The sequence below is a fragment of the Mesoplodon bidens genome (genome assembly GCF_964165515.1).
Source record: "Mesoplodon bidens genome assembly, chromosome: 11".
NCBI lineage: Eukaryota > Metazoa > Chordata > Mammalia > Artiodactyla > Ziphiidae > Mesoplodon > Mesoplodon bidens.
The window spans coordinates 5,832,499-5,856,299 of record NC_138167.1 but is presented as its reverse complement, the minus strand read 5'-3'; the positions used below and the strand labels follow the sequence as shown (position 1 = coordinate 5,856,299).

The window sequence follows — 23,801 nt, the reverse complement described above, 5'->3', positions numbered from 1 at the left end:
ACCCGAAGGCAGGGGAACCACTGACATCAGAAGCATCCAGAAAAGGAAAGAGGGGGAACTAGGGGGAAGGAGGAGAGTTTGAACAGAAGAGAAGGAAAGAGGGGGCAAAGTGATAGTATTTGAAAATAGAAGGAAAAGCCAAGAGACCCCTGGAGAGGAGGCTTTGGGGGGAGGTGAGGGGGGGATGGAGGGAGGGAGCGGGGAGCAGGGAGGCTGAGAAGAAAAGCCCGGTGCTCAATAAGGTTCGGACTCCCTCCAGCTCATAGAGCCCCGCTCTCTCCTCCCCTGCCCTGAGCCTCAGTTTCCCTCTGATGGGAAGGAGGATGTTCTGAATTTGGTGACTCTGAGCTTCATCGAGCCCTGGCGAGGGGGTTCAGAGGAACTCGGCTGAAAGCCTGAAGAGAGTGGAGGCAGGAAGGATGGGCGTAAAGGCTTTGGGGTAAGCGAGGTAAAAATGGGACGCATCGGTGGTAGCGTCTGTTTCCTGTAGCAGACCCTTAGATCCTTGCCCTCCCCAGAGGTCCTGGTCCATCCCCCACCTTTGTCTTCCCTCGGAGCCCAGTACACCCTAGTTGCCATGGCAATGGCCAGCTAGAGGGAGATGGAGGGAATCGGTCAGGAGCGCCCCCCACCTCCCCTCCAGCCTTGGACCCCTTCCCATCCACACCCACCCAGGCCCAGAGGGTGGGCTCAGGAGGAAAGAGCTGGGGACTCGGAGAGGGAGGGCGGCAGGAGGGATGTGAAGGACAGAGGGAGGAGGTGAAGGACGGAGAGCGATCAGAGGAAGGCAGGAGGGGGTCCGAGGGACCCCAGGGCGGGAGGGGGTCCCTCGCCCTTCGGGGTAAAGGGGTAAAAGGTCAGGCGGCTCCTCCCTCCTGCGGGCCACCCACCGCGGTCTCCAGGGCAGAAACAGCAGGTGGCTGGGGAGGAGGGGCCGGCCCGAGGGGAGAGGAGGCGGCGGTGGGGGGGGGAGGGGACCACGGGGGACAGGGCCGGGGTCGCCTTACCTCGGGCTGCGCCCAGCACTGCCATGGAGACAGCACTCCCGACGCGGCTCTCCCCGGCTCCCGCCGCCTGCCGGCTCCAGCTCGCCGCCCTCCTCCCTCCTCCCTCCTCCCTCCGGGCCTCCCTCCTCCCGCCCGTCCCAGCCTCTCCGTTCGGCCCCCTACGTCCCTCCGAGCCCCTCTCTCCCGGGGTCCTGCCGCCGCAGCCCCGGGTCGGGACGGAGGCGAGGCTTGAGGGGCGGGGGCGAGCGCGGGGCGGGGGACCGGCCGGTGGGGACTTGGAGGGGGAGGGGCGAAGAAGGCGCCAGGAGGGAGGGAGCGAGGAGGGCGGCGGGGAACCGGCTTCATTGGAGAACTGGATCGTGTCCTGCCCCCACCCCACCCGGTTTTCAACACGAACTCAAGCTCGATGAGGCAGCTGGCGTTGCTCGGGGAGTTGGACACGTGTGTCACCGAGTGTCACTGTGTGTATCTGTAAGGGCTGTGCCCGGGTGTAGCTCACGCGGGCATGTGCTGGAGGCTGCCGAGTGAGGGGCGCTGGTGAGGACGCTGGGGCTGCTTGCGGGATGCGGGGTACACAGGCTGAAAGAAAGCACCCCACCAATACACACCGCTTCCCCCTCCTGGAGCACAAATTCACACTTGTGTGGGCGACACACACAATTCTGCACACATCACAGTCACACACAGCCCCTGCAGTCTCTCCCCTTCAGTGTATCACACACCCGCACACTCAGGGCCCTCTGGGGTGGGGAGGTGGGTAATCGGCGTCCAGAGGATTTTTCCCTCCCCAGGGAAACTTCGTCTCCTTCCTGGGGCAAGCCTGGCAACCTCTCCTCTGGGTCTGACCCCACAGATCAGAAGATTCCAGGTCCCCAGAAAAGAGCCATTTCTCTCTCTCTCTCTCTCCCTCTCTCTCTCTCTCTCTCTCTCTCTCTCTCTCACACACACACACACACACACACACACACACACAAATGAAGAAGAGCATCTTCCTTAAAGTCAGTCTCTTGGATTTTTCTGTCAGCTCAGGGAGGCAGGGGTGGGGAGTGGGCAGGAATACAAAGCAAGCCATGGGGAGCCCTGGAGACAACCGGGTGTTCTTCCTGGAAGAGGCAAGCTGGAAGGAAAGGAAAAGGGGAAAAAGGTAGGGACTGCAGGAGGTGGTGAGAAAGGGAAGGGAGGAGAGAGAGGCAGAGGAGGCTGGGGATCCTGAGAGAAATGGATCAAGAAGAGGAGGAAGAAGAAAACTTGTAAACCCAATTTTCTTGTCTCCTGAGTCATTTGGGGGAGGGATGGAGGGGGGTATGGGGCAGGGAGACTGAGGCCCAGGGGGTATCTCTGAGGCCCAGAGGTACCCTCAGAGGGTTCACTCTCTAGCCAGCTCCCCACCCTGTCACCCTGGCAAAGCTCACCTTCTAGAAGGTTCTGATAGGGTGAGTGGCGGGTCACTGGACACCCTCCCACAGGGCCTGTGCTCGAAGCCTGTGCCCTGATTAGGAGAACGGCAGGTTTTGTCCTCTGCCAGCAGGTGATGAAGGAGGGACCCTAGGCAGGGAGGCCCTGAACTCTCTGAGGCAACCTCCCTGCGGTGAAGGGAATCCAAGGTACGTACCGGGCATCTATGACCAGCCAACTGCAGAAATCTGTGTGGTATTTGTCCCTGTGTTCAAGAGATAGCAGTGGACCTAGAGGTCAAGAGACCTGGGCTAGTCCACGTACTAGCCGTGTGAACCTAGGCCACCATCTGACCTCTCTGCATTCCATTTCTGGTCTATAAACTGGAGATGATAATCTTGGTCCTGTCACTACCAGTCTTGTAGGATTTTCATGAGGTTCAAATAGACTAAGGATGTGAAACTGATTTGTAGACAGCGCCACGCTGTAAGTCTGTGGTTCTGCTAACACAGGGTAAGACGCAGGGAGAATGGAGCAGCACAGGCTGGCAGTCAGGAGCCTTTGGATCTGGATCCATCCTTGACTGGCTGTGTGACCTTGGGCTAGTCCCTGCCTTCTCTGGTCCCAGGGTCCTCTCCCGTACAGTGACAGCCCTGTGCTTCGTGCTTCAGACACCCAGCCTCACCCTCCAGGCCAGGCAGGGCTGGTCCCACGTGCTCCCCTGAGATGCAAGTGAGCAGTGAGGGAGAGGGTCGAGAAGAAATCATCAAAGAAGGGCTAGGGTTTGAGTGAAAAGGAAGTGGGAAGAGGGGGTGTGAGTGAGCCTCTGGAAGAGCGGACCCAAGGCCCACTGGACGGGGAGGGCAGGAGGCGGACAGAGGCGCTATTCCGGCTACATTCATCTGGTCCGCAGGCCCAGGAGACCAACAGGAAATGCAGGGGTAGCCAGCTGGGGAGGCTGCAGGTGGGAAGCTCCTCCTGGCTGGGGCCTCAGGTGAGATTACACGTCTTCTGGAGCCGGCTGGAGGGACAAAGAATAAGAGGAGCACGTCTGTTCCTCCCCAACTCCTTGCTTTCCAGGCCCTCCCTGGCTCCCAGACCCTGCTTTTCTCTTCCAGCTCAGTGATGGCCTCTGGACACATCGCAGGCCCCCTGCCCCTCACCTCGCCGTCCTCCACCCCCCGCCAGCTACCTACCTCCTGGGCCATCCCTGCCCGCTTCTCTCCTCTCCACCACCTCCCTCTAGCCCCCATCTCCTCCTCTCTTCCTCCCCTCCCTTCCCTCTCTTCTCCCCCCTTCCCTCTCTGTCCCCTAGTTACTGCGAGCACTGGCAGGTCTTCTTCTCACTGAGGAGTCTCTTGATCTGAGACGTCCGCTCTGCCTGGCGCTGTCCAGGGAGAAAGAGAGGAGTCGTGAGGGTCCCAGGCCTCTGAAAGGGAGCTGCCCCTTGGAGGGGGGCGTGGGAGGGGAGAGACGGTGACTGTGGCTGAGGCCATCTGTCCCAGAATTAACTCTGTGCCTTCCTGTCTCTCCCTCCGCGTGGGATCTGGGACGGGGCCCAGCTGGCAGTGAGGCTGCTGAGCAGTGGGCCGAGGGAGCCAGAGCAGAAGCAGGTCACCGACACAGGGTATCCGTGTTGCCGTACAGGCCTCAGGTGCTCGAGTGCCCTGCGGGGGAACGAGGGCGTCTGGGGAGGCTCACTCACCCTGCGGTGCCAGCATTTAGCAGAGAAGATGCAAAATCCAGTGAGAAGCAGAAGAATGGTGATCCCCCCCAGCACCACAGCCAGAAGCTTCGGCCAGGCGTGGGTGAGCACTGGGGGCAAAACTGCAAGAGAGAGAGCTGTGCTCAGCTCCCTGCCCGCTGCAGTCAGGCACAGGGCACGCAGCGGGGGGCCTGAGGAGGGAGGGCCCCATTGCCCAGCCACACTTGGGTCTGGTCCTTGGTCTGGGAGAGCGGGGCAGGGTGCACGGGGCCCTCAGGGGCCCCCAGGGCTGTCAGGGAAAGGCTGGGGAAGGGGTTTTAAGGTTTAGACACTGCACTGTACCCTGGGGAGCTAGAAGCGGCGGTCCCCGCCATGTGCCGTGCGCATGAATGTGTGTATGTGTGTGTCTGTCTGTCTGTCTGGGTTTGAAGAGGAGCCAGGGAGGGGGGCTCTTGCTCAGGTGGACCCCATTTCTGGGCTGTAGACCTTAGGGAGATGGGAACTTGTAGGACTACAAGAACCCAGGACCACACCCCACCTCACCTCATCACCCCTGTGTCCAGGCACCATACCTATAACCCACCCATCTCAGAGCAACTGGGAGGCTGTGTGGTCTCCACCAGCCTTGGGAGGGTCCCGCAGTGGAGGAGGTCGGGGCTCGGGGTTGGGCCACGGAATCTGGACTCTCACTCACTCTTGACCTTGGATTCCAGCAGGACTTTGCCCTTGTCGCTCAGCAGACACCGCCACATCCCTGCTTCAGGGCCCAGCACCGTCACCAGCTCCTGCTGACCTGAGACCCTCATACTCTGGTTCTCCATCTTCAAGCTCAGTGTCAGCCTGGGGGAGGTGGGTCCCAGCACCTCACAGGTCAAACTGTTTGGGGACTTAGTCACTGCAGAGGGACAAGAGCCTGAGACTGGGAGCCTGGACCTCTGGGTTCCCAGCACCTCCGTGCTCTAAGGGGATTCATAGGACAATGAAAATGATACTTTACATTGGCATCCCTCTTTTAGCCTCTCAGAGCACATTTTCCTGCAGTTATAATGGAGGAAACAGGGCTTTTTTTTTTTTTTTTTTTTTTGGCGGTACACGGGCCTCTCACTGTTGTGGCCTCTGCCGTTGCGGAGCACAGGCTCCGGACGCGCAGGCTCAGCGGCCATGGCTCACGGGCCCAGCCGCTCCGTGGCCTGTGGGATCTTCCCGGACCGGGGCACGAACCCATGTCTCCTGCATCGGCAGGCGGACTCTCAACCACTGTGCCACCAGGGAAGCCCCGGAAACAGGGTTTTTGAGGCCCAACAGTCTTAGATTTGAAGCCCAGCCCCACTGCTTACTCTCTGTGAGTCCCTGAGCAAGTTACTTACCCACCTGAGCCCCAGACAAAAATTAAATGGATAAATACATGTAGAGCGCTTGAATGGGGCCTGGCAGGTACAAAGCATCAAATATTAGCCGTTATTATTTATGAACTTGTTATGATGGTTAAGGAGATAAGGATGGGGAGAACTCAGTGTGGCGCCTGACACTGTCACCATCACTGTCATACCGTTATCCTCCTGAGGAGAAACCCCGACCACAGAGGGGAGGGGCTTAGCCGGAGTCACAGAGGGTCGGGCAGAGGCAGCACTAGAGCCTGGTTCTCAGGGAGGCCCCTTGGAGATTCTAGTGGGGGCCACCCTAGGCCGGCTCTTGGATGTCAGGGAAGAACAGAGGATTGCAACCTCAGTTCAAAACCAGCTCTCGATTGGCTCCATCAGGCAGCCAGGGCCTAGGCATCCCTCTGGGGGCCTGTCCTGCCTTGGAGGGTCCCAGGGCCAGGTCCCTCCAGCCCCGCCCCGCCCTCACCTTCTCAGCCTAGCTTCTCACCTCTCATCACCACGAGGTTCACTTCCTGATACAACTTCCCCTTGGTGAGATCCAGGGTCAGGTTTCCAGAACCTGCGTACTGAGGCAAAGCCTGGGGCAGAGTCAGGTGGAGGGGGAGCGCCTTCCTCATGTGGAGCTTGAGGTCCTTGCGAGCCTTTCCCACAGTCACCTTTCCGTTCTTCAAGGTGAAGGTGATCCAGGACTGGGGGGAGGAATTCCCCTTTGCCTGCAGCCAACTCAGCTCCCCGCTCAGATCTTCATCTCTGAATGTGAGTGGGAAGGAGAAGTTCACCTGCTCCCCCTCCTTTGCATAGACTGTGCTGGAGACCTCCTGGAAGGCTGGAGGGGGACGGGAGAGAACCCGGGTCCATACGCAGGCACGCGGTGGGTAGGCACGTGGTGGGGGAGACGGGAGGAGACCAGCTGAGTCCAAACACCTAGGCTGCCATTCGGGCGCTTAAATTCCCATCTACCTCTCCTCTCCTCTCTCAGCTCTGCACCCCAGGGGGGTCCCACGGCAACACCCCCTCCCCCTAGAAGCCCTCCTAGAACAGCCCAGACACAAGGGGCCTCTCCCTCAGGATCCTGGAGCACAGAGGCCATTTGGCCTGCACCACTTGGGTACACAAGTTATATCACCCTTCACAAGATAAGAGCGGATACTGGCTGACTACGTGCCAGGTGCTGTTCTAAGTGCATTCCGTACGTTACTTCTGCCCATAACACGACAAGGTAGGCTAGACCATCCCTGTTTTACAGATGCAGAAACCAAGGCACAGAGAGGTTCAGTAACTTGCCCAAGGCCACACGGTTAAGTCAGAGCCAGGATTTCAACCAGAGTCCACACACTTCACCACCACACTACCCTACCGTGTGTCCCATAAGCACCTGGAGCACAGGATCTGAGGTAGTGCCTGCCTTCTGGGCTCTTTTTTTCCCTCCCGATGCTGGCTTGCTGCTGTGAGTGTCCCTGAATTAGTGGCTTTGCCAACTTGGTGGGAGGGGGGAGCTGAGGCAACGAAGAACATAGACGCCCTTGACAGCCCTCCTTCGGGGCTTCCTCCTGGGTCTCTGGGGTCCCTCACATCCTCATATCCCCTGTCCCTTCCTTCCTCCATGTCCACTACCCTGAGGCGTGGCTGTAAATCAGCATCTTGAGGAAGAGAGGGCCCAGTATGTCCCCCAGGGCAGACTTCCACTCCAGGGGGCCCTGACGCTGGTCTCCGTCCACCCCCACCCCACACCAGACCCGGAAGTGGAGCAGCAGAGAGAGAAGAGGGACCGTCCGTCAGGCCGGGGGGCCTGTGGAGGAGGGGAGCGCCTCTCACCCAGCACCAGGATGTGCTTGCTGAGCACCAGCGTCTGCTGGTCCTGGGAGACGGTGCATGTCCAGGTACCACTGTCCTTCAACCCCACCTGGGGCAGTGACAGACTCCTGGCCTCATCCTTCCTTTTATTGCCTGGACCTCTCCATTGCACTGAAGGGTTACTACCAGAGGGGCCTTCCAAGGTCAGGGTCAGGCTCTGTCCCAGCAGCAAGTGGGTGTCCGAGCTGGCAGTCACTGTGGGGGCAGCAGGTCAGTTGTGTCACACACACACGCACCATCTCCAAGGAGAGGGGAAGGAGCCAGGAGACCAGGCATGTCTCTCGTTACCCCCATCCCAGCATCTCCCTTCTGCCTATCCCCCGCCCAAGGCAGCGTTTCCCTCTCCCCTCCCCCTCTCCTCATCTGTCTCAGTCCTCCCTCTGTCTCCTGCCTTTCCATCCCCCTCACCCCCACCCCTAGGTCTCTTCGACTCCCCCCTGCCTGACCCAAGGCCTGAGGAGGGGCTGAGGAGCCGCGGCGGCCTCTCTGATCAGTCTCTGGACTGTTGAAATGCCACCAGCTCAGGCCCTGGTTTGGGTATATGGGGATGGAAGTCAAGGAGGAAGGGAGATTGGCTGGAGGTGTCCTCATCCCAGGCCGCCCCACTCACATCTGAACACCTGCAGTTCCACCTCGATCCTCTTGTCCTCCACTTCGCAGATGTAAGTCCCCGAGTCAGATACTTCAAGATCCTTGATGACCAGAGGAAAGGATCCTCGGTCCCACAGGTTTGTTTTTGATTCGACTCGAGAGTTCAGCTTGGAGGCACCTGGGAGTAGAATGCCACCGTATTGAGGAGGTTGGGGTACCCTGGAGGCACGGCACCCCCTGGCGAGGGCGGTGCCCACAACTCTGCTGATCTGAGTTGCTCATTTCCAGCAGAATCTGCCTCAGGTCCTAATCCGAGAACCCCAGACTGGTGAGGAGGTCCCAACACATTCTTTTACCAGGCCAGGACAACATCTCACTAACCCAAAATATAAAATCTTACCCTCATTTAGAGAGCACCAACTCCTACATGCCAAACACTTTACATGCATCATCTCAAGTAATCTTCACAACAGTTCTGAGACATAGGTACTGTTTTGCTTATCTTGCAAATAAGGAAAGTGAGGCTCAGAGAAATTAAATAGTTGCCCAAACTCTTGCTTACACATTATCGGCAGAAACATAAACCAGTACACTTTCTTTGGAAGGTAATTTGTTTTCGTTTTCATTTTTAAAATTTTTACTGGAGTATAGTTGATTTTAAATGTCGTGATAGTTTCTGCAGTACAGCAACGTGAATCAGTTCTAAATATACATACATCCACTCTTTTAAAATTCTTATTCCATATAGGTCATTACAGAGTATTGAGCAGAGTTCCCTGTGCTATACAGTAGGTCCTTATTAGTTAGCTATTTTATATATAGTAGTATGTGTATGTTAGTCTTAATCTCCCAATTTATCCCTTCCCCTGGAAGGTAATTTGTAATATCTACCAGAATTACAAATGCACATGCAGAACTCAATGTTCACCAAGAAAGGAGAGATTAAATAAATTAGAGTTCACCCATTCAGTGGAATGCATTAAGAGAAGAATGAGAAGGCTCTTTCTATTCTGAGATGGAATAATATCTAAGAAACATCATCAACTGAATAAAGCAAGATATTAAGCAGGTTACCATTGCTTGAAAAGGAGGGGGAAAGTTAGTTAACATCTATCTATCTATATCTATCTATCTATCATCTATCTATCTATCTATCCATCTATCTATCTGTCTCTCTATCTATCCTGCCTGGTATATGAACAAATATTTCTAGAGGTGAACGTAAGGAAATGGTCGCCTTGGTAGTCCCTAGGGAGAGGAAGTGCATCCCCATGAGACAGGTGTGGGAGGGCTTTTCACTTTATTTCCTTTTCTACCTTTTGAATTTTGACATCAGTAAGTGGTGGAGCCAGGATTAAGATTCAGGCTGTTGGGTACGTCATGCAATACTGTCTCTGGAAAGTTCTGCAAGCACGGACATGCGGCCTCCTCCAGTCTCCTCATCAGAACTAACAACCAGCACCCAGAGGGAGCTCTTCTCTTTAGCTAACCATTTTCTGGGTGTAGCAGCAGCCCCAGAACTTCATTACAATGAAGGGCTTTAGAAGCTAAATTTGCACAGTGAACACACAGGCTTTTATTTAGAACGCATATTTGGAGGGAGGGGGTGAAGGCGGCTGAGATAAAGCTCCCACCCTCAACCCCCTGGCCCTCTCCCCATTTTGGCCTTGGTGCGCGAGACTTACTGTCAAGTCGGCTGTCATTCTCCCTTCTTGCCTCTTCCAGACCTCACAGCCCCTTCCCGCTGCTCAGGGCCACCCTCTCCAGGAGGCCTTTCCAGATAACCTGTAGCCCTGGGCTCATACCCACCCCAGATTTTCCTCCAGCTCTGCCCACCTCCCCTTTCATTTGTCCTGCAGGAGTCCCTACCCTACCTGCTCTCTCCCCTGGATCCGTGTGCTGGTTAGCTCCCCAGTTTTTCTGAAATCCTACTACATTCCTTTTACAGTCTACCAAACTTCTTGAAGGCGTAGCCTCCTCTGGTTCTGCCCCCGTGTCACTTCTTTCAATTCTCTCCTCCACATCTCAGCACCCTTCCCTTTGCTTCATCTTGGACTCCGATTCTGCTATCTACATTTAGGTGCTACTCCGGACTCTCTCCTGGATCCTCTTCCCCATTTCTGTAGACATTCTCAATTCCACTGCATCCCCTGTCGACTCTGCAGATGACCCCCAGCCCCAGCCTCTCGCCTACATCCTGGGCCCACATTTCCAGTGGCCCAAGGGATGACTTTAGCTGGATGTCCTGCCATCACCCAAAACTCAATTGGTTCCAAATGAAATGTAACACCCTTTCCCTAAAATAACTTCCTCCTTGCTTCCCTTTTAAAACGTCTTCCGAGCCTCATCATGACCCCCTTGTCCAGACTGTTCCATACTTTGTAAAAGTGATTCTACTTTGTGAAAGGTCAAAGATTATCAATGCGTCTGGGATCAATTCATGGAGGAAACCAGTACTGAACCAAGCCTTAAAAGAAGTACAGGCGGTGAGCTAGAGGAAAGGGTTGCAGCAAGGACATCTAGGAAGGGGGAAAAGCTCCAGGAAAGCTGCACAGGCAACCACCTCAAAGCAGTGAGGAAAACACCTGGGTGTGAGGTTTCTGGCTGGGGAGCTGCAGCAAGCGATACTGAGGGGGAGAATGTCAGGCAGAGGCTTCCAGGCTTAGCCTAATGGACTAGGGAGTGACACACGCAAAGCATTGCTTTGGGAGCCGGTACTGCTGCAGGAGGAAGAGAATTGAAGTAGGAGAGACTGGTAGCAGAGAGACTTGCCAGGAAGCTTCCACTGTAATCCAGGGGAGGGGTATGTGGCCTTGGCTAATGAGGGTGGAGTTCCCATGAGAACAAAGAAGATGAAACAGAAAAACATTTCCACGGGAAGGAATGGCCATAAGCAGTGACTGATGGCAAATCGGGACTGAAGTAGGGAAAAAAAAAAATTGGCTCTATGGTTCAGAAACTGGGGGAGTCAGGAGAGTGATACTGCCATGGTCAGAGATCAGGAAGCCGGGAAGGGGAGCTGTTCTGAAGGAAATTCAAATCATGGGAACAGTACAAAAACGTCGACACAAAAGAGGTAAGAATGTTTAGAAGGGAGCACATATGTTTCAATCTCACAGGCGATCATAGAAATGCAAATTAAACCAACAATGATATATTTTTCCACTATCAAATTAGCAAAAAAAAAAAAAGTTTTAAGTATTACTATTCAGAGTCAGCAAGGGTGCTGGTGAGATAAGCACACAGTGACATTATTATCTAGACTTACTGTAAATGGCTAGAACCTTTCTGGAAATGATCTTGCAGTATATACCAACTTTTTTTTTTTTTTTTTTTTTTTTTGCGGTACACGGGCCTCTCACTGCTGTGGCCTCTCCCGTTGCAGAGCACAGGCTCCGGATGCGCAGGCTCAGCGGCCATGGCTCACGGGCCCAGCCGCTCCGCGGCATGTGGGATCTTCCCGGACCGGGGCACAAACCCATGTCCCCTGCATCGGCAGGCAGACTCTCAACCACTGCGCCACCAGGGAAGCCCCTACCAACTATTTTTAAAAGCTCATACCCTTAGTTTCATTTCTAGAACTTTATCCTTAAAATGATAATTTTAAAATGCAAGCCGTGGTGACCTAAACGAGAAAGAATTCCAAAAAAGAGGGGATATATGTATACATATAGCTGATTCACTTTGCTGTACAGTAGAAACTAACACAATATTGTAAAGCAACTATATCCCAATAAATTTTTTTTAAATGCAAGCCAAAACGTAGGTACAAAAACAATAATTACAGTGTTGTTAATAGGGTACAAGATCAGATGAAAGGGTAATGGCTGAACACTAGAGCATATAAACTCGATGGACTATTAGGTTGGCACCAAAAATGATATTTATAAATAATATTTAATGAAATGGAAATATTCATAATATACATATTTAAAGTTGTGTTAAGATCATCTTTACTTTTCCCGTTAGTTATTTGAACTACAAAAATTATACAGACTCAACACTTCGCCCATGCCCACCCTCTTAATACTACAACTTGGTGTGGATTCCTCCATGATTTTTTCTTTGCTCATGCAGACATATATTCACACATATTGAATTTTTTAATTAAAATGGGAGTATATTATTGATACATACATAGCTTACTGTCTTTTCTTAAAGATTTATTTATTTTACTTTTGGCTGCGTTGGGTCTTCGTTGCTGCGCACAGGCTTTCTCTAGCTGCGGCGAGCAGGGGCTACTCTTCATTGTGGTGCGCGGGCTTCTCATTGCGGTGGCTTCTCTTGTTGCAGAGCACGGGCTCTAGAGCACAGGCTCAGTAGTTGTGGCGCACGGGCTTAGTTGCTCTATGGCATGTGGGATCTTCCCCGACTAGGGCTTGAACCCATGTCCCCTGCATTGGCAGGCGGATTCTTAACCACTGCGCCACCAGGGAAGCCCATAGCTTACTTTCCACTTAACAAAATGTGCTTGACATCCTTCTAAGCATGTGTATGTGGAGCTTCTTCATTCTGTTTGTTTTGAAACTATGAAAGCTAATCTTTTTACTCTGATGATTTTTTATTTTTATATTTTAATTTTTTTGGCTGTGTTGGGTCTTTGTTGTTGCGCGGGCTTTCTCTAGTTGCAGCTAGCAGGGGTTACTCTTCGTTGCGGTGCATGGCCTTCTCATTGCGGTGGCTTCCCTTGTTGCGGAGCACAGGCTGTAGGTGCGCGGGCTCCAGTAGTTGTGGCTTGCAGGCTCTAGAGCGCAGGCTTAGTAGGTGGGCTTAGTTGCTCCGCGGCATGTGGGATCTTCTCAGACCAGGGATCTAACTCATGTTGCCTGCATTAGCAGGGGGATTCTTAACCACCGCACCACCAGGGAAGTCCCTGATTTTTTAAATTAAACTTTTTATTCTGAGAAAACCGTAGATTCCCATGCAATTGTAAGAAATAATGCAGAGAGATCTGGAGTACCCTTGATCCAGGTAACCCCAAAGGTAACAGCTTGCAAGACTATAGCACGATATCGCAGCCAGGATATTGGCATTGATACAAATCAAGATGCAGAACATTTCCAGCAGCATAAAGATGTTACCCTTTTCCCTGTTTTAGCCAAACCCCTTTCCCTTCCAGACCCCTGCCCCCACTCCTGGCAATTACTAATCTGTTCTCCATTTCTATAATTTGTCATTTTAAGAATGTTATATAAATGAAATTATACAGTATGTTACCTTTTGGGATTGGCTTTTTTTTTTTTTTCCACACAGCATAATTCTCTGGAAATTCATCTTGGTTGTTGTCTGAATCTATAGTTCATTCTTTTTACTGCTGAAAAATAGTCCATAGCATGGATATAACCATTTACCCATTAAAGGACATCTGGGTCGTTTCTAGTTGTTGGCTATGACTAATAAGGCTGCTGTCAACAATTTTATACAGATTTCCATGTCATCATAAATCTTTATTTCTCTGGGGTAAATGTCTCCGAGTACAATTGCTGGGTTGTTGCATGTTTAGTTTTTTAAAGAAATTGCCAAACTGCTTTCCAGAGCACCTGCACCGTTTTATACTCCCACCAACAATGTAAGAGTAAACCAGTGCCTTTGCATCCTCACTAGCACTTGGTGTTGTCACTATTTTTTATTTTGGCCATTCTGATAGGTGTGTGGTGATATCTCATTGTGGTTTTAATTTTCATTTCCCTGATGACTAATGATGCTGAACACATTTTCATGTGCTTATTTGCCATCTCTATGTCTTCTTTGGTGAAATGTCTGTTCATGTCTTTTGCCTATTTTCCAATTGAATTTTTTTTGGGTTTTTTTGTATGGAATTTTGAGAGTTGTTTACACATTCTAGATACTAGTCCTTTGTTGGATATGTAGTTTGAATATATTTTCTCACATTTTATAAGTTAAGACAATTTTCCTCTTCTTAATAGAGTTTTTTTTTTTTTTTTGGCCAGGCTGTGCAGCTTGTGGAATTTTAGTTCCCCAACTAGGGATCAAACCTGGGCCCCAGCAGTGAAAGCACCAAGTCCTAACCACTGGACCACCAGGAAATTTCCAACATCCTCTGTTTCTTTGCTGAGGCTTTCTGGTTTTCATTTGTTTCAAGCATGTTTGTAACTGTTTGCTGAAGGACATTTTATCATGGCTGCTTTAAAGTATTTGTCAGATAATTCTAACCTCTCTTTCATCTCCATGTGGGCATCTGTTGGTTCTTTTTTTCAGCCAGTTTGAGATGTTTCTGGTTCTTAGTATCAAGAGTGATTTTCACTTGGAACCTGAACATTTGAGTGTTATGTTATGAGATTCTGGATCTTATTTAAACCTTCTTTTTTAACTGGCTTTCTTTTATACTGTTCTTATTACTGCCAGGTAGAGGAAGAAATCTAGGTTCTCCTCTCACCCTCCACTGTGCTAGAGGGGGATGCTCCTCATAACTGGTCAGGGATGGAAGTTCCAGTTCCCCACGTGGGGAAGTTCCAGTTCCCCATGTGGCCTCCATAGATCCTGGTTACTGCAGGGTGATGGTAAAGGTCTTGACTCTCCACTAGACCTCTTCTGACACCACCCCAGTCGGGGGGGGTGCCTTCTGACTGCTGGGTGGGGTGGAAGTCCAGGATCTTCCGATGATCTCCACTGACTTTACAGGGGGTGGAGGAGCCTTCTCACTGGCTGGTGGGGATGCACAGCGCCATTCTCTACTTTGCATTCTCTGATCCCATCTCAGTGGAGGTGTTGGGTGCCTTATACAGCCTGGGTGGGGGTGTGTGGAAGTTTAAGCTCCCATTCAGCCTTTGTTGGCATGGGAGGGTGTGGGGTCACGGTTTTCCTCTGGTGTTTGGCTGAAGTAGAGCGGTCGTTATATTGAAGTTTTTTGTCTTGCTGGGTTGCTCCTTTCCTGGTCCTTTGACTAAAGAGAACAGGCTTCTGTGAGGCTTATTTTCGTCTGTGCCCGTCAGAGCTTCCAGGTTGCTGGCTTCTTCAGCTCCAAGACTGGGGTATTCGAGGCAAAAAGAAAACTCGCCAACCTGTTGTTCTTCAGGCCCTGAGGTCCCTACCAGTCTGCTCTCTTCTCAACGCCTTTCAGAATCTTCTTATGTTAGTTCTATATGCAATGTCTAGGTTTTCATTTGTATTTCATGAGAGGAAGTGTGAAAAGTATGTTACTAGGGACTGAATTGTGTTCCCCCAAAATTCAAAAAAAGAGAAGCATGAGGGTAAAATTTATGTGAGAAAATAACCTCCTTTACTGCAAAATAACGTTCCTAAGAAGTATTGAAATCTTAATTCTTTCCACTTTAAAAGCTAGAAATAAATCATTCTATTGCTTTTTTTTTTTTTTTTTTTTTTTTTTTTTGCGGTACGCGGGCCTCTCACTGTTGTGGCCTCTCCCGTTGCGGAGCACAGGCTCCGGATGTGCAGGCCCAGTGGCCATGGCTCACCGGCCCAGCCGCTCCACAGCATGTGGAATCTTCCTGGACCGGGGCACGAACCCGTGTCCCCTGCATCGGCAGGCGGACTCTCAAACACTGCGCCACCAGGGAAGCCCCCATTCTACTGCTTTTAATGGAAGTAAACAAAGTATGGTCATGGATCTGTAGCAACAATATTCATGAAATCATGGGTTTTATATGATAGTTATTTTTCTAATATCCATTAATATAATGAAATTATAATAGACCACCAGAAGCCATTCCCCAGCCCACCAGCAGCTGACAGAGGGAGGCTCTGGACTTGGAGAGTCCCTGAGACTCTCAGCTGGAACCTCCAGGATCCCAGAGTTTCCTAGGAGCTGGGCTCTGACACCAGGGGTGTTCAATCCCTGGGGTTTTCCTCTCTGAACAGGGAGTGGGGCCAGCCTACCTTTGTGCCAGAAGTAGCCATGATTCCCCAGAATCTTGGTCTGGTAAGAATTTTTCCAGCTGAAGACCAGCCTCTTATTCTGGGAAGCTTTGCAGGGCAGCTCTGCGAGGTCTCCTGCCTTACCCAGCACCACTTTTTTCCCCTGAGTGCCGGCTGGGAGCATCACTAGGTGGAAAAACAGGGGGTCAGGCCTCAAGGGTGTGGCTGCGCTGCCTCCGCCTTATCCCCCCCCCACCATTGCATTTCCCAATCAGCCCCTCCTCCCAGGCCACCTGCACCCAGGCTCCAAGTCTGAGCACTCACCCAGTTGCAGCACTAGGAACAGGTGCCTAAGAGAGGTTCCGGGGTCCATTGTGGCTTTGCTGAGGCAGGCAGGGACCTGGGCCTTCCCCCAAAGAAAAGGCAGGGCCTGGGGGAGACACCAGTCATCAGTCAGCAGGCATTCACCTGTCCTGGGACCCCTTCAGGACCTGGACAGCCAGGCCAGGACCTAGACGTGCAGATCTCTAAACAAGACACCCACTGGACGCGCCATACATGCTGTGCCCAGGCCAGGGGTGGGTTCTCTGCCAGGTGGGACCAGAAACGGATTCTCGGAGAAGGTGGTAAATTGGGACTAGGACCAGGGAACCAAGCCAGGTCATGAAGGTCCTTGAGTGCCATACTGGGAGGCTGGGACTTGACCCTGGGCGCTAGGGAGCTTTACCTAGAGAAGGACAGGAGTAGATTTACAAGATAGATGTCTTCAGCTGCTGAGCAAACAATGAGCTGGAGGAGGTCAAGCGCCAGAGGCAGGATTTCAAGAATCCTGGTGAGAAACCTCCAAACTACAAATAGAACTATGATACGACCCAGCAATCCCACTACTGGCATATACCCTGAGAAAACCATAAACCAAAAAGAGTCATGTACCAAAATGTTCATTGCAGTTCTATTTACAATAGCCAGGAGATGGAAGCAACCTAAGTGTCCATCATCGGATGAATGGATAAAGAAGATGTGGCACATATATACAATGGAATATTACTCGGCCATAAAAAGGGACGAAATGAGTTACTTGTAGTGAGGTGGATGGACCTAGAGTCTTTCATACAGAGTGAAGTAAGTCAGAAAGAGAAAGACAAATACCATATGCTAACACATATATATGGAATCTAAGAAAAAAAAAAGGTCATGAAGAACTTAGGGGTAAGATGGGAATAAAGACACAGACCTACTAGAGAATGGACTTGAGGATATGGGGAGGGGGAAGGGTAAGCTGTGACAAAGTGAGAGACTGGCATGGACATATATACACTACCAAACATAAAATAGTTAGCTAGTGGGAAGCAGCCACATAGCACAGGGAGATCAGCTCGGTGCTTTGTGACCACCTAGAGGGGTGGGATAGGGAGGGTGGGAGGGAGGGAGACGAAAGAGGGAGGAGATATGGGAACATATGTATATGTATAGCTGATTCACTTTGTTATAAAACAGAAACTAACACATCATTGTAAAGCAATTATACTCCAATAAAGATGTTAAAAAAAAAAAAGAATCCTGGTGAGAGAAGATGAGGTCTGAACTCAGAGAGACGGACTTGAAGGAGGAGTTCTGAATTAAAACTCCCAGGACTGGGACTTCCCTCGTGGTCCAGTGGGTAAGACTCCACGCTCCCAATGCAGGGGGCCCAGGTTTGATCCCTGGTCTGGTAACTAGATCCCGCATGCATGCCATAACTAAGAAGTCTGCATGCCGCAACTAAAGATCCCGCATGCCGCAACTAAGAAAGACCAGGCACAGCCAAAATAAATAAATAAATAAATATTTAAAAAATAAAATAAAACTGCCAGGACTTGGGGCCTGATTCAGTGTGAATGATGCGGTCAGAGAAAGAGCAGAGGGCAATTCCTGCTCACTGTCAGAACGACCCTATGAGGCCTCTGAGTGGGACAAGGAGAAAGATGATGTTTGAGTTTCTGTGGGCTTGGAAGACAGACAAGGCTGTGGAGGAGGGGGTCGCAGAGAGGCTCTGAACAGGCCTCAAGGAATGGGCGGCACTGGGTTGGAGCAGTGACTCTCAGCGTGTGGTCACAGGTCATCAGCAGCGGCTGATACCTGAGAACATGTGAGAAAGGCAAACTCTCAGGTCCACCCCAGACCTGCTGAATCAGAAGCTGGGGGTGTGTCCAGCCATCTGTGTTTTCCCAAACCTCTGGGCGACTGATGGATGCTGCTCAAGTCTGAAAACCCTGAGCTAGCTGGAAAAGAAAGGGGAGGGGCATCCCACTGCCATGTGCAAGGTCAGGGGGCTGTGGAGGGAAGTAGTGGGGGGGTGACATGGGAAGGCGCATGGAACCTGACCTTGAATCTTCAGAGGCAGGCTAGAGAATTAGGGCTGGGCTCTGCAGGCCACTGGGAGTCGCTGCTGTTTTTTTGAGCAGAGGTGTGAGTGGTCTTTGTAGAGCTTTAGGAAGCTTGATGTGGTAACGGGACCAGATAGATGACATGGAGGAAGTAGAGACTAAAGGAAGGCCACCAGACAGTGCCTCGAAGACAGGCAGGGGCAGGCTCGAGTGTCTTCGAGAGAGCAGGGTGGAGGAGGGTTGGACTGGGAGTTTGGATTAGCATATGCAAACTATTATATACAGAATGGATAAACAACAAGGTCCTATAGTGTAACACAGGGAACTATATTCAATCTCCTGTAATTAACCATGATGGAAAAGAATATGAAAAAGAATGTATATGTATATATATATACATGTATCTGAATCACTTTGCTGTACAGCAGAAGCTAACACAACGTTGTAAATCAACTATACTGCAGTTTAAAGAAAAGTGTCTTTGAACTCCAGGCCCAGGCTGTAAGCGGGCCTCAGAGCATAGCCGGCCTTGGGGGCAGTGTCAGCATGCACCTGGCCCAGAGTTTGTGCATCCAGACCTACTTTTCTCTCCCCCCTGCCTGGTCTTTCTCTCCCCCGAGACCACCTTTGCAATGATCTGCCCCCTCTGAACTCCCACAGCCTCCCACTCTGAACTTGACACCCCCTTGGGCACGTCCCACCTTCTACCTCCGGGTACAATGACTTGGGTTCCCACCTCTCCTCCACCACCTTGATCTCTGGGTTAGAGGTGATGGTCCAGCCAGCAATACTGCCACTGACACCAGCTGGAGCACAGAGTAAGGTCTCGGGATGTGTTTGGGTAACTTAAACCAAATTGAATTGAACAGAAGAGGGGAAATCGCTGATTATTTTTTTCTGTACCCAACATGTTAATTCTGTTACTAAAATGGGTCACTGAAGGGTCTGTACCCACCCAAGCCTGGCCTGGATGAAGCCCAATCATCCACATCCACGCTGCCTATTCTGTGAGCATCCCCCCAGGCATGCTCCATCCTCTCTGCCCTGCTTTCCACAAGGAGGCTGACTGCTACACACCCTACACAGCGTGTCACCCCGGCTCCCTTACGCTCCAACTCCTGGTTGGGGTTGGCCACTGGGAAGCACCCACAAGAGATGGGAGGGCTGAGGAGAGAGGTTGGGGTATTTTATCCTTACTCTCTCCCAGCTCTGGGCATATTTTCTGGCAATGGCTGGATTCCCTCTCTCCCCGCTCCCTCCCCTGGCGACTGCAGCTCCTGTCAGGTGGCCCCCTAGAACCCTCACTGGGTTCTAGAAACAACAGGTTGGCCCTTTCTCCTTCAAGACTCCGCCTCTTCCTACTGGCATCTGGTTCCTCACCATGCTGGTTGGGCCCCTGTCCACACCTCTTTCTGCAGATGGTCTTGACCCATCTGAGATGCATTCTGTTTCCTGTTGGGCACTGATCCATGATAAGGATGTAGCACTCAGATGGGTGCTGAGGGCTTGGTCCTCCTCATGAGGTTTGGGGGGCAGGGGGAAAGCCCCCTCCTGTTGCTCCATCTGCCTGAAAGAGGAACTATCCAGGGCCTAACTCATGGTGGGAACTTGACAGAATTCTTTTAAACCAGGGAAATAGGAAGAGAAGAGGTCAGCAGGAAGGTTTCCGGGAAAGGAAGAGGGAGGCTCATCACGGGCGAAGTTGTTTTGCAAGTTGGCCTAGGCGGTGGAGGCACAGAGGGGAAGGCTGGGGTGAAAGCGTAGGCCAGGGCACGCTGACATCTGAGAGCGGGTCCCACTGCCGCCACCCCAGACTTACCGTGTCCTTGGTGAGCGGAGAGTGAAGGAGCCTGCACGTGGGATAGCCCTTCCCTGGGGTCCAAAGCCAGCCTAGATGCCTGAGCAAGGTTGGGGACATTCTTGCCTCTCCCCAAGTGGTGGTCATTCTTTCTTCCCCACTCGGTGATCCCGGGGTCTGCGCAAGGGCCACCTCTCGCCACCAGCTCCCTGCGCTGCCCCAAACCACCGCAGGGCTCAGCTTGTTGGGGGAGGTTCTGGGTTTCCAGCTGCTGCTTTGGTGCCTGGGGCCTCCGTTGCTGCCTCAGAGAGCTGGCCTTTGATTTCCACATCCTCAGCCTCCCCAGAGGCACTCTGCCCCGGTACAGTAGCATCCTGTACACCACAGCCCCTGAGAGCGGCTGGGAGGGCCCGCTGGTCCCCGAGGCCCTGGCTCCTCTCTCCCCCCGTTTCTCTGCTCACATCTGTGCATTCCTGCACCATGCTTCCCCACGCTGATGCCTCCACCTTCAACTCCCTGCATCTGTGTCCCCCTTCCTCTGTGCCTCAGACACCAGGAGGCGTGTCTGGCTCTCCTGGGCTCACCTTGAGAGCCCTTTGCCTCTTCTCCTTTGGCATCCCTCCTCTCTCCAGCTGTCACTACTCTCTAGGCCCTTCTGGCCTGGAAACCGGCATCCAGACCTCTGGCAGGGATGCAGGCTTCCACAAGCCTCCATGTGAAGGGAGCCTGAAGAACACAGCCTGGAGCCCAGGGGCGGATGTCAGGGAGATGGCTGCAGCCTGGACAAAGGGAAAAGGACAGGGACTTCCCTGGCGGTCCAGTGGGTAAGACTCCGCATTCCCAACGCAGGGGGTCTGGGTTCGATCCCTGGTCAGGGACTAGATCCCACGCGCATGCCACAACGAAGATCCAGTGCAGCCAAAATAAATAAATTAAGTTAATTAATAAATATTAAGAAAAGGGAAAGGACAGATTCAGAGAAACACACAGAAGCCCCAAGGGGGGATGACGGGAGGATGGTTAGGAAAGTGGGCGGCAGGGAGAGACCCAGAGCAGCTCATTAAAGCAGCAGCTGCACTTCACCCAGTCCACGATCACACCCAAAGCCCAGGGTCGTGCAAACAAGGTAGAGGCAGAGGGAAAGCGAAGGAAATTCTGAGAGGCCAGACCCACGCCGGGAGCAGGACACCCAGAGAGAGGCGAGGAGAGGCCCAAGTGGCAAGGCACCGCACACCCTTGGCGCCCCGAGCCTCCCCGCCCCGCGCTGGGCTGAGGAGCGAGGCTGGGGGGGAGGAGGAGGGCGCATCCCCACCGCAGCCACAGCCTGTGGTCCCGCAGGCGCTTTCATCTCCTCCCCACGGCCCCCAAGGCCCCCCACGGCCCCCATCAGCCCCCTCCAGCGCCGCCGCAGGATGCGGCCTCCAGCGCGCGCGCCCGGCTGCTGCTCCCCGGCTTCACGGGAACTAACTTCCTAGAGACGTGGTCCCTCTAAGGGACCCTTGTGGTTCCCTGGCGGCAACCTCCGCCATCCTCTCCTTTGCCTCTGCCGCCCACGTGGGGAGAGCGGAGCCCCCCTCCTACCACAATCCCCCGAAAGGTGCAGACGGGTCCTCGGCCTCGGAGCCCACAGACCCAGGCCCCCGCCTGCCCCTCGCTGACACCCACCCTCATCAGAGGTAGTTCATTCAACCAGCGCTCACTGAGGGTCTACAGACAGCACGCCGGGACCTGTGGGTCGCCAACGGCGTGGCGGACATCACCGTGGCCACGATCAGGGCCCAAGGGCTGAGGGGCTTCTGCCCCAAACCGGTCGGTGGGGGGAGTTTTTATCCCAGGGGGGCCTCTTCTCCCTAAGGGAAACAGCCCGGGGTTCTCTCCGACCCGGTCCTCTGGGAGCCCTTTCATCTGAGATGAGGAGGGCGGCCATTTTGTTCGAGCCCAGAGCCTACACAGCGCAAGAAATTGTTTGTCAGAACATGAGGTGCGGTGACCTCCCCCATCAGGTTCTACCCTCAGCCTCGCACCCCGAAAAAGTCGCGCCACAAGAGCAGGACGTTCAGGAAGAGCTATCCCACCCAGAGTGCAATCTTTGACTTAGCGAGAATGCGGCCTTTCTATTTTGAGGGATCTGACCGTGGGGAGGGAGGCCGTTCGCCCAGAATCCAGCCAGGAAGGGAGGACAGCGGACACCCAGGGAACAGGGCTGGAGGCCAGGGAGGCCTCAGGAAAGAGGAAAGGACGCAGGACATGGAAGCGGAAGGCTGGGGTCCTCAGGGCATCCCACTTGAGGGGTATCACCTCCTGCATGCCCCCCCACACACACACACGCCCCCCAAGCCCGGGGAGGGTCTGCAAATCCTTTTCTAATCCCCACTAGCCTCCTTTTCCAGAGCAGCTGAGACACCTAAAACCAATTCCTTAGAACCAATTTTTCTAACGATGTCGTGGCCTAAAAATACATATCTGTCACTTTTACAGCGTGTCATACCGAAGAGCTCGGTTTCAACCCTTTCTGGGAATTTTACCTTTCAACTGCTTCATTCATCATTTTAAAGCTAATTAAAGTGGAAGTGCCTTTAGACATATTGTTCAAAAATCCTAAAAATGCACCAAAAGTAAACAAAAGCATAGAAACACATAAACAGGGAGTCGATGGAGGCTACATCAATCCCACAGCTTACGAAATGCTGCAAGTATGAGTTCTGGTGTGAGTTTTTGGTGATTGGGTCATTGGGAAAATTAATCTGGGGGGAGAGCTGTCTCTAGACCAGATTCTACTTCTCTTTCTCTTTTTCTTGCTTTTATTTTGTTTTCTCTTTTCCTTTCTTTTTTCTAGGCCTCCTCCCTCCTTCACATTTGTTGATTATTTTTATGTCTTTCCCGTCCCTCCTTCCCTCTTGTCTTCTTCTTTTCCCCTCTCCCTGTCTTTATCTCCTCCACTCCCCATGACTAGTGGCCTTTCTCAGCCCGGGGCACTTGAGCACCCATTCCTTCTCTGCTCTCGGAGTCACCCTTCCGAGTCAACACCCTTCCGCTCCGGGAACTGAGCTGTGCGCCGCGGGACTGCAGAGAGAAGTGTGGCCTAATCCCCGGCCTCTGCAAGCTCCCATTTCCAAGAGGAGATCAATGCTCATGAAATACAAGAGAAGGTGGTCAGAGCTGTGGGCAGAGACCTGGAAATCCAACACATCTTCTGCGACATTCCTCTCCCCTTCCCGGACCCTCGGGCAGGAACAAAGCCCTGTCTGTCCCTCTTACCTCTGGGCCTGGATCTCTCTTCCCCTCTGCTTCTTGCACAGGTGTGTCTATGTGAGCGTTGGAGCAAGAGCCCACGGGAGAGAGCGCCTGTTGCTTCTGCAGAGATGTGCTCAAACGGAGAGACAGGAAGCCTGGTAGTGAGGCTCCTCCACGCCCCAGGCCTGGGCCAGCCCCCAGCGTCACCACCTGGGGCTGGGGTCCCCACCCCCTGCCTCTTGGGGAAGTTGTCAAAATGAAAATGGCAAAGTCAAGCGAAAAACATCAGCAGAACCTGGCCGGAGCCCAGAGTGTCACCGCACTTCTCACTGAGTGGCGAGAAAAAGGGTCACTGTGCTTTTCGTTGGATGACAAGAAAAACATTGTATCAGTGATATTACAGTCTGGCCTGGGCTTCAGGGAAAGCAGACGTGGGAGGGAGGGAGACAGAGGGTCTACGATAGCCGTTGTGGTCAGCCCCACGCAGCCCCTGGCTCCAGGGCCCTGAGGACATTTGTTCAGGGGGGCGCTTCTGGGGCTCCCTCCCCAGGGGCATTATAGTTGGGCCCATGTAGCAGAAAGGGCCTGGGCTGAGGCATTTCAGACACCCAGAGTGACCATGGACCAGGCTCC

General features: G+C 52.8%; 1 protein-coding gene across 1 annotated transcript; it reads right to left on the bottom strand.

Annotated features, from left to right (window-relative positions):
• Positions 1–3,717: 3,717 nt before the first annotated feature.
• CD4 (CD4 molecule) lies at positions 3,718–23,225 on the bottom strand (the record flags this gene model as incomplete). The annotated part of the gene is made up of 9 exons (XM_081249111.1): positions 23,193–23,225; positions 16,095–16,200; positions 15,792–15,956; positions 7,954–8,112; positions 7,305–7,538; positions 5,977–6,315; positions 4,802–5,002; positions 4,108–4,229; positions 3,718–3,789 (listed from the first exon to the last, which is right to left on the bottom strand). The coding sequence occupies exons 2-9, from the start codon at positions 16,141–16,143 to the stop codon at positions 3,718–3,720; spliced, it is 1,341 nt and encodes a 446-aa protein (XP_081105237.1). The 5' UTR covers positions 16,144–16,200; positions 23,193–23,225.
• Positions 23,226–23,801: the final 576 nt, after the last annotated feature.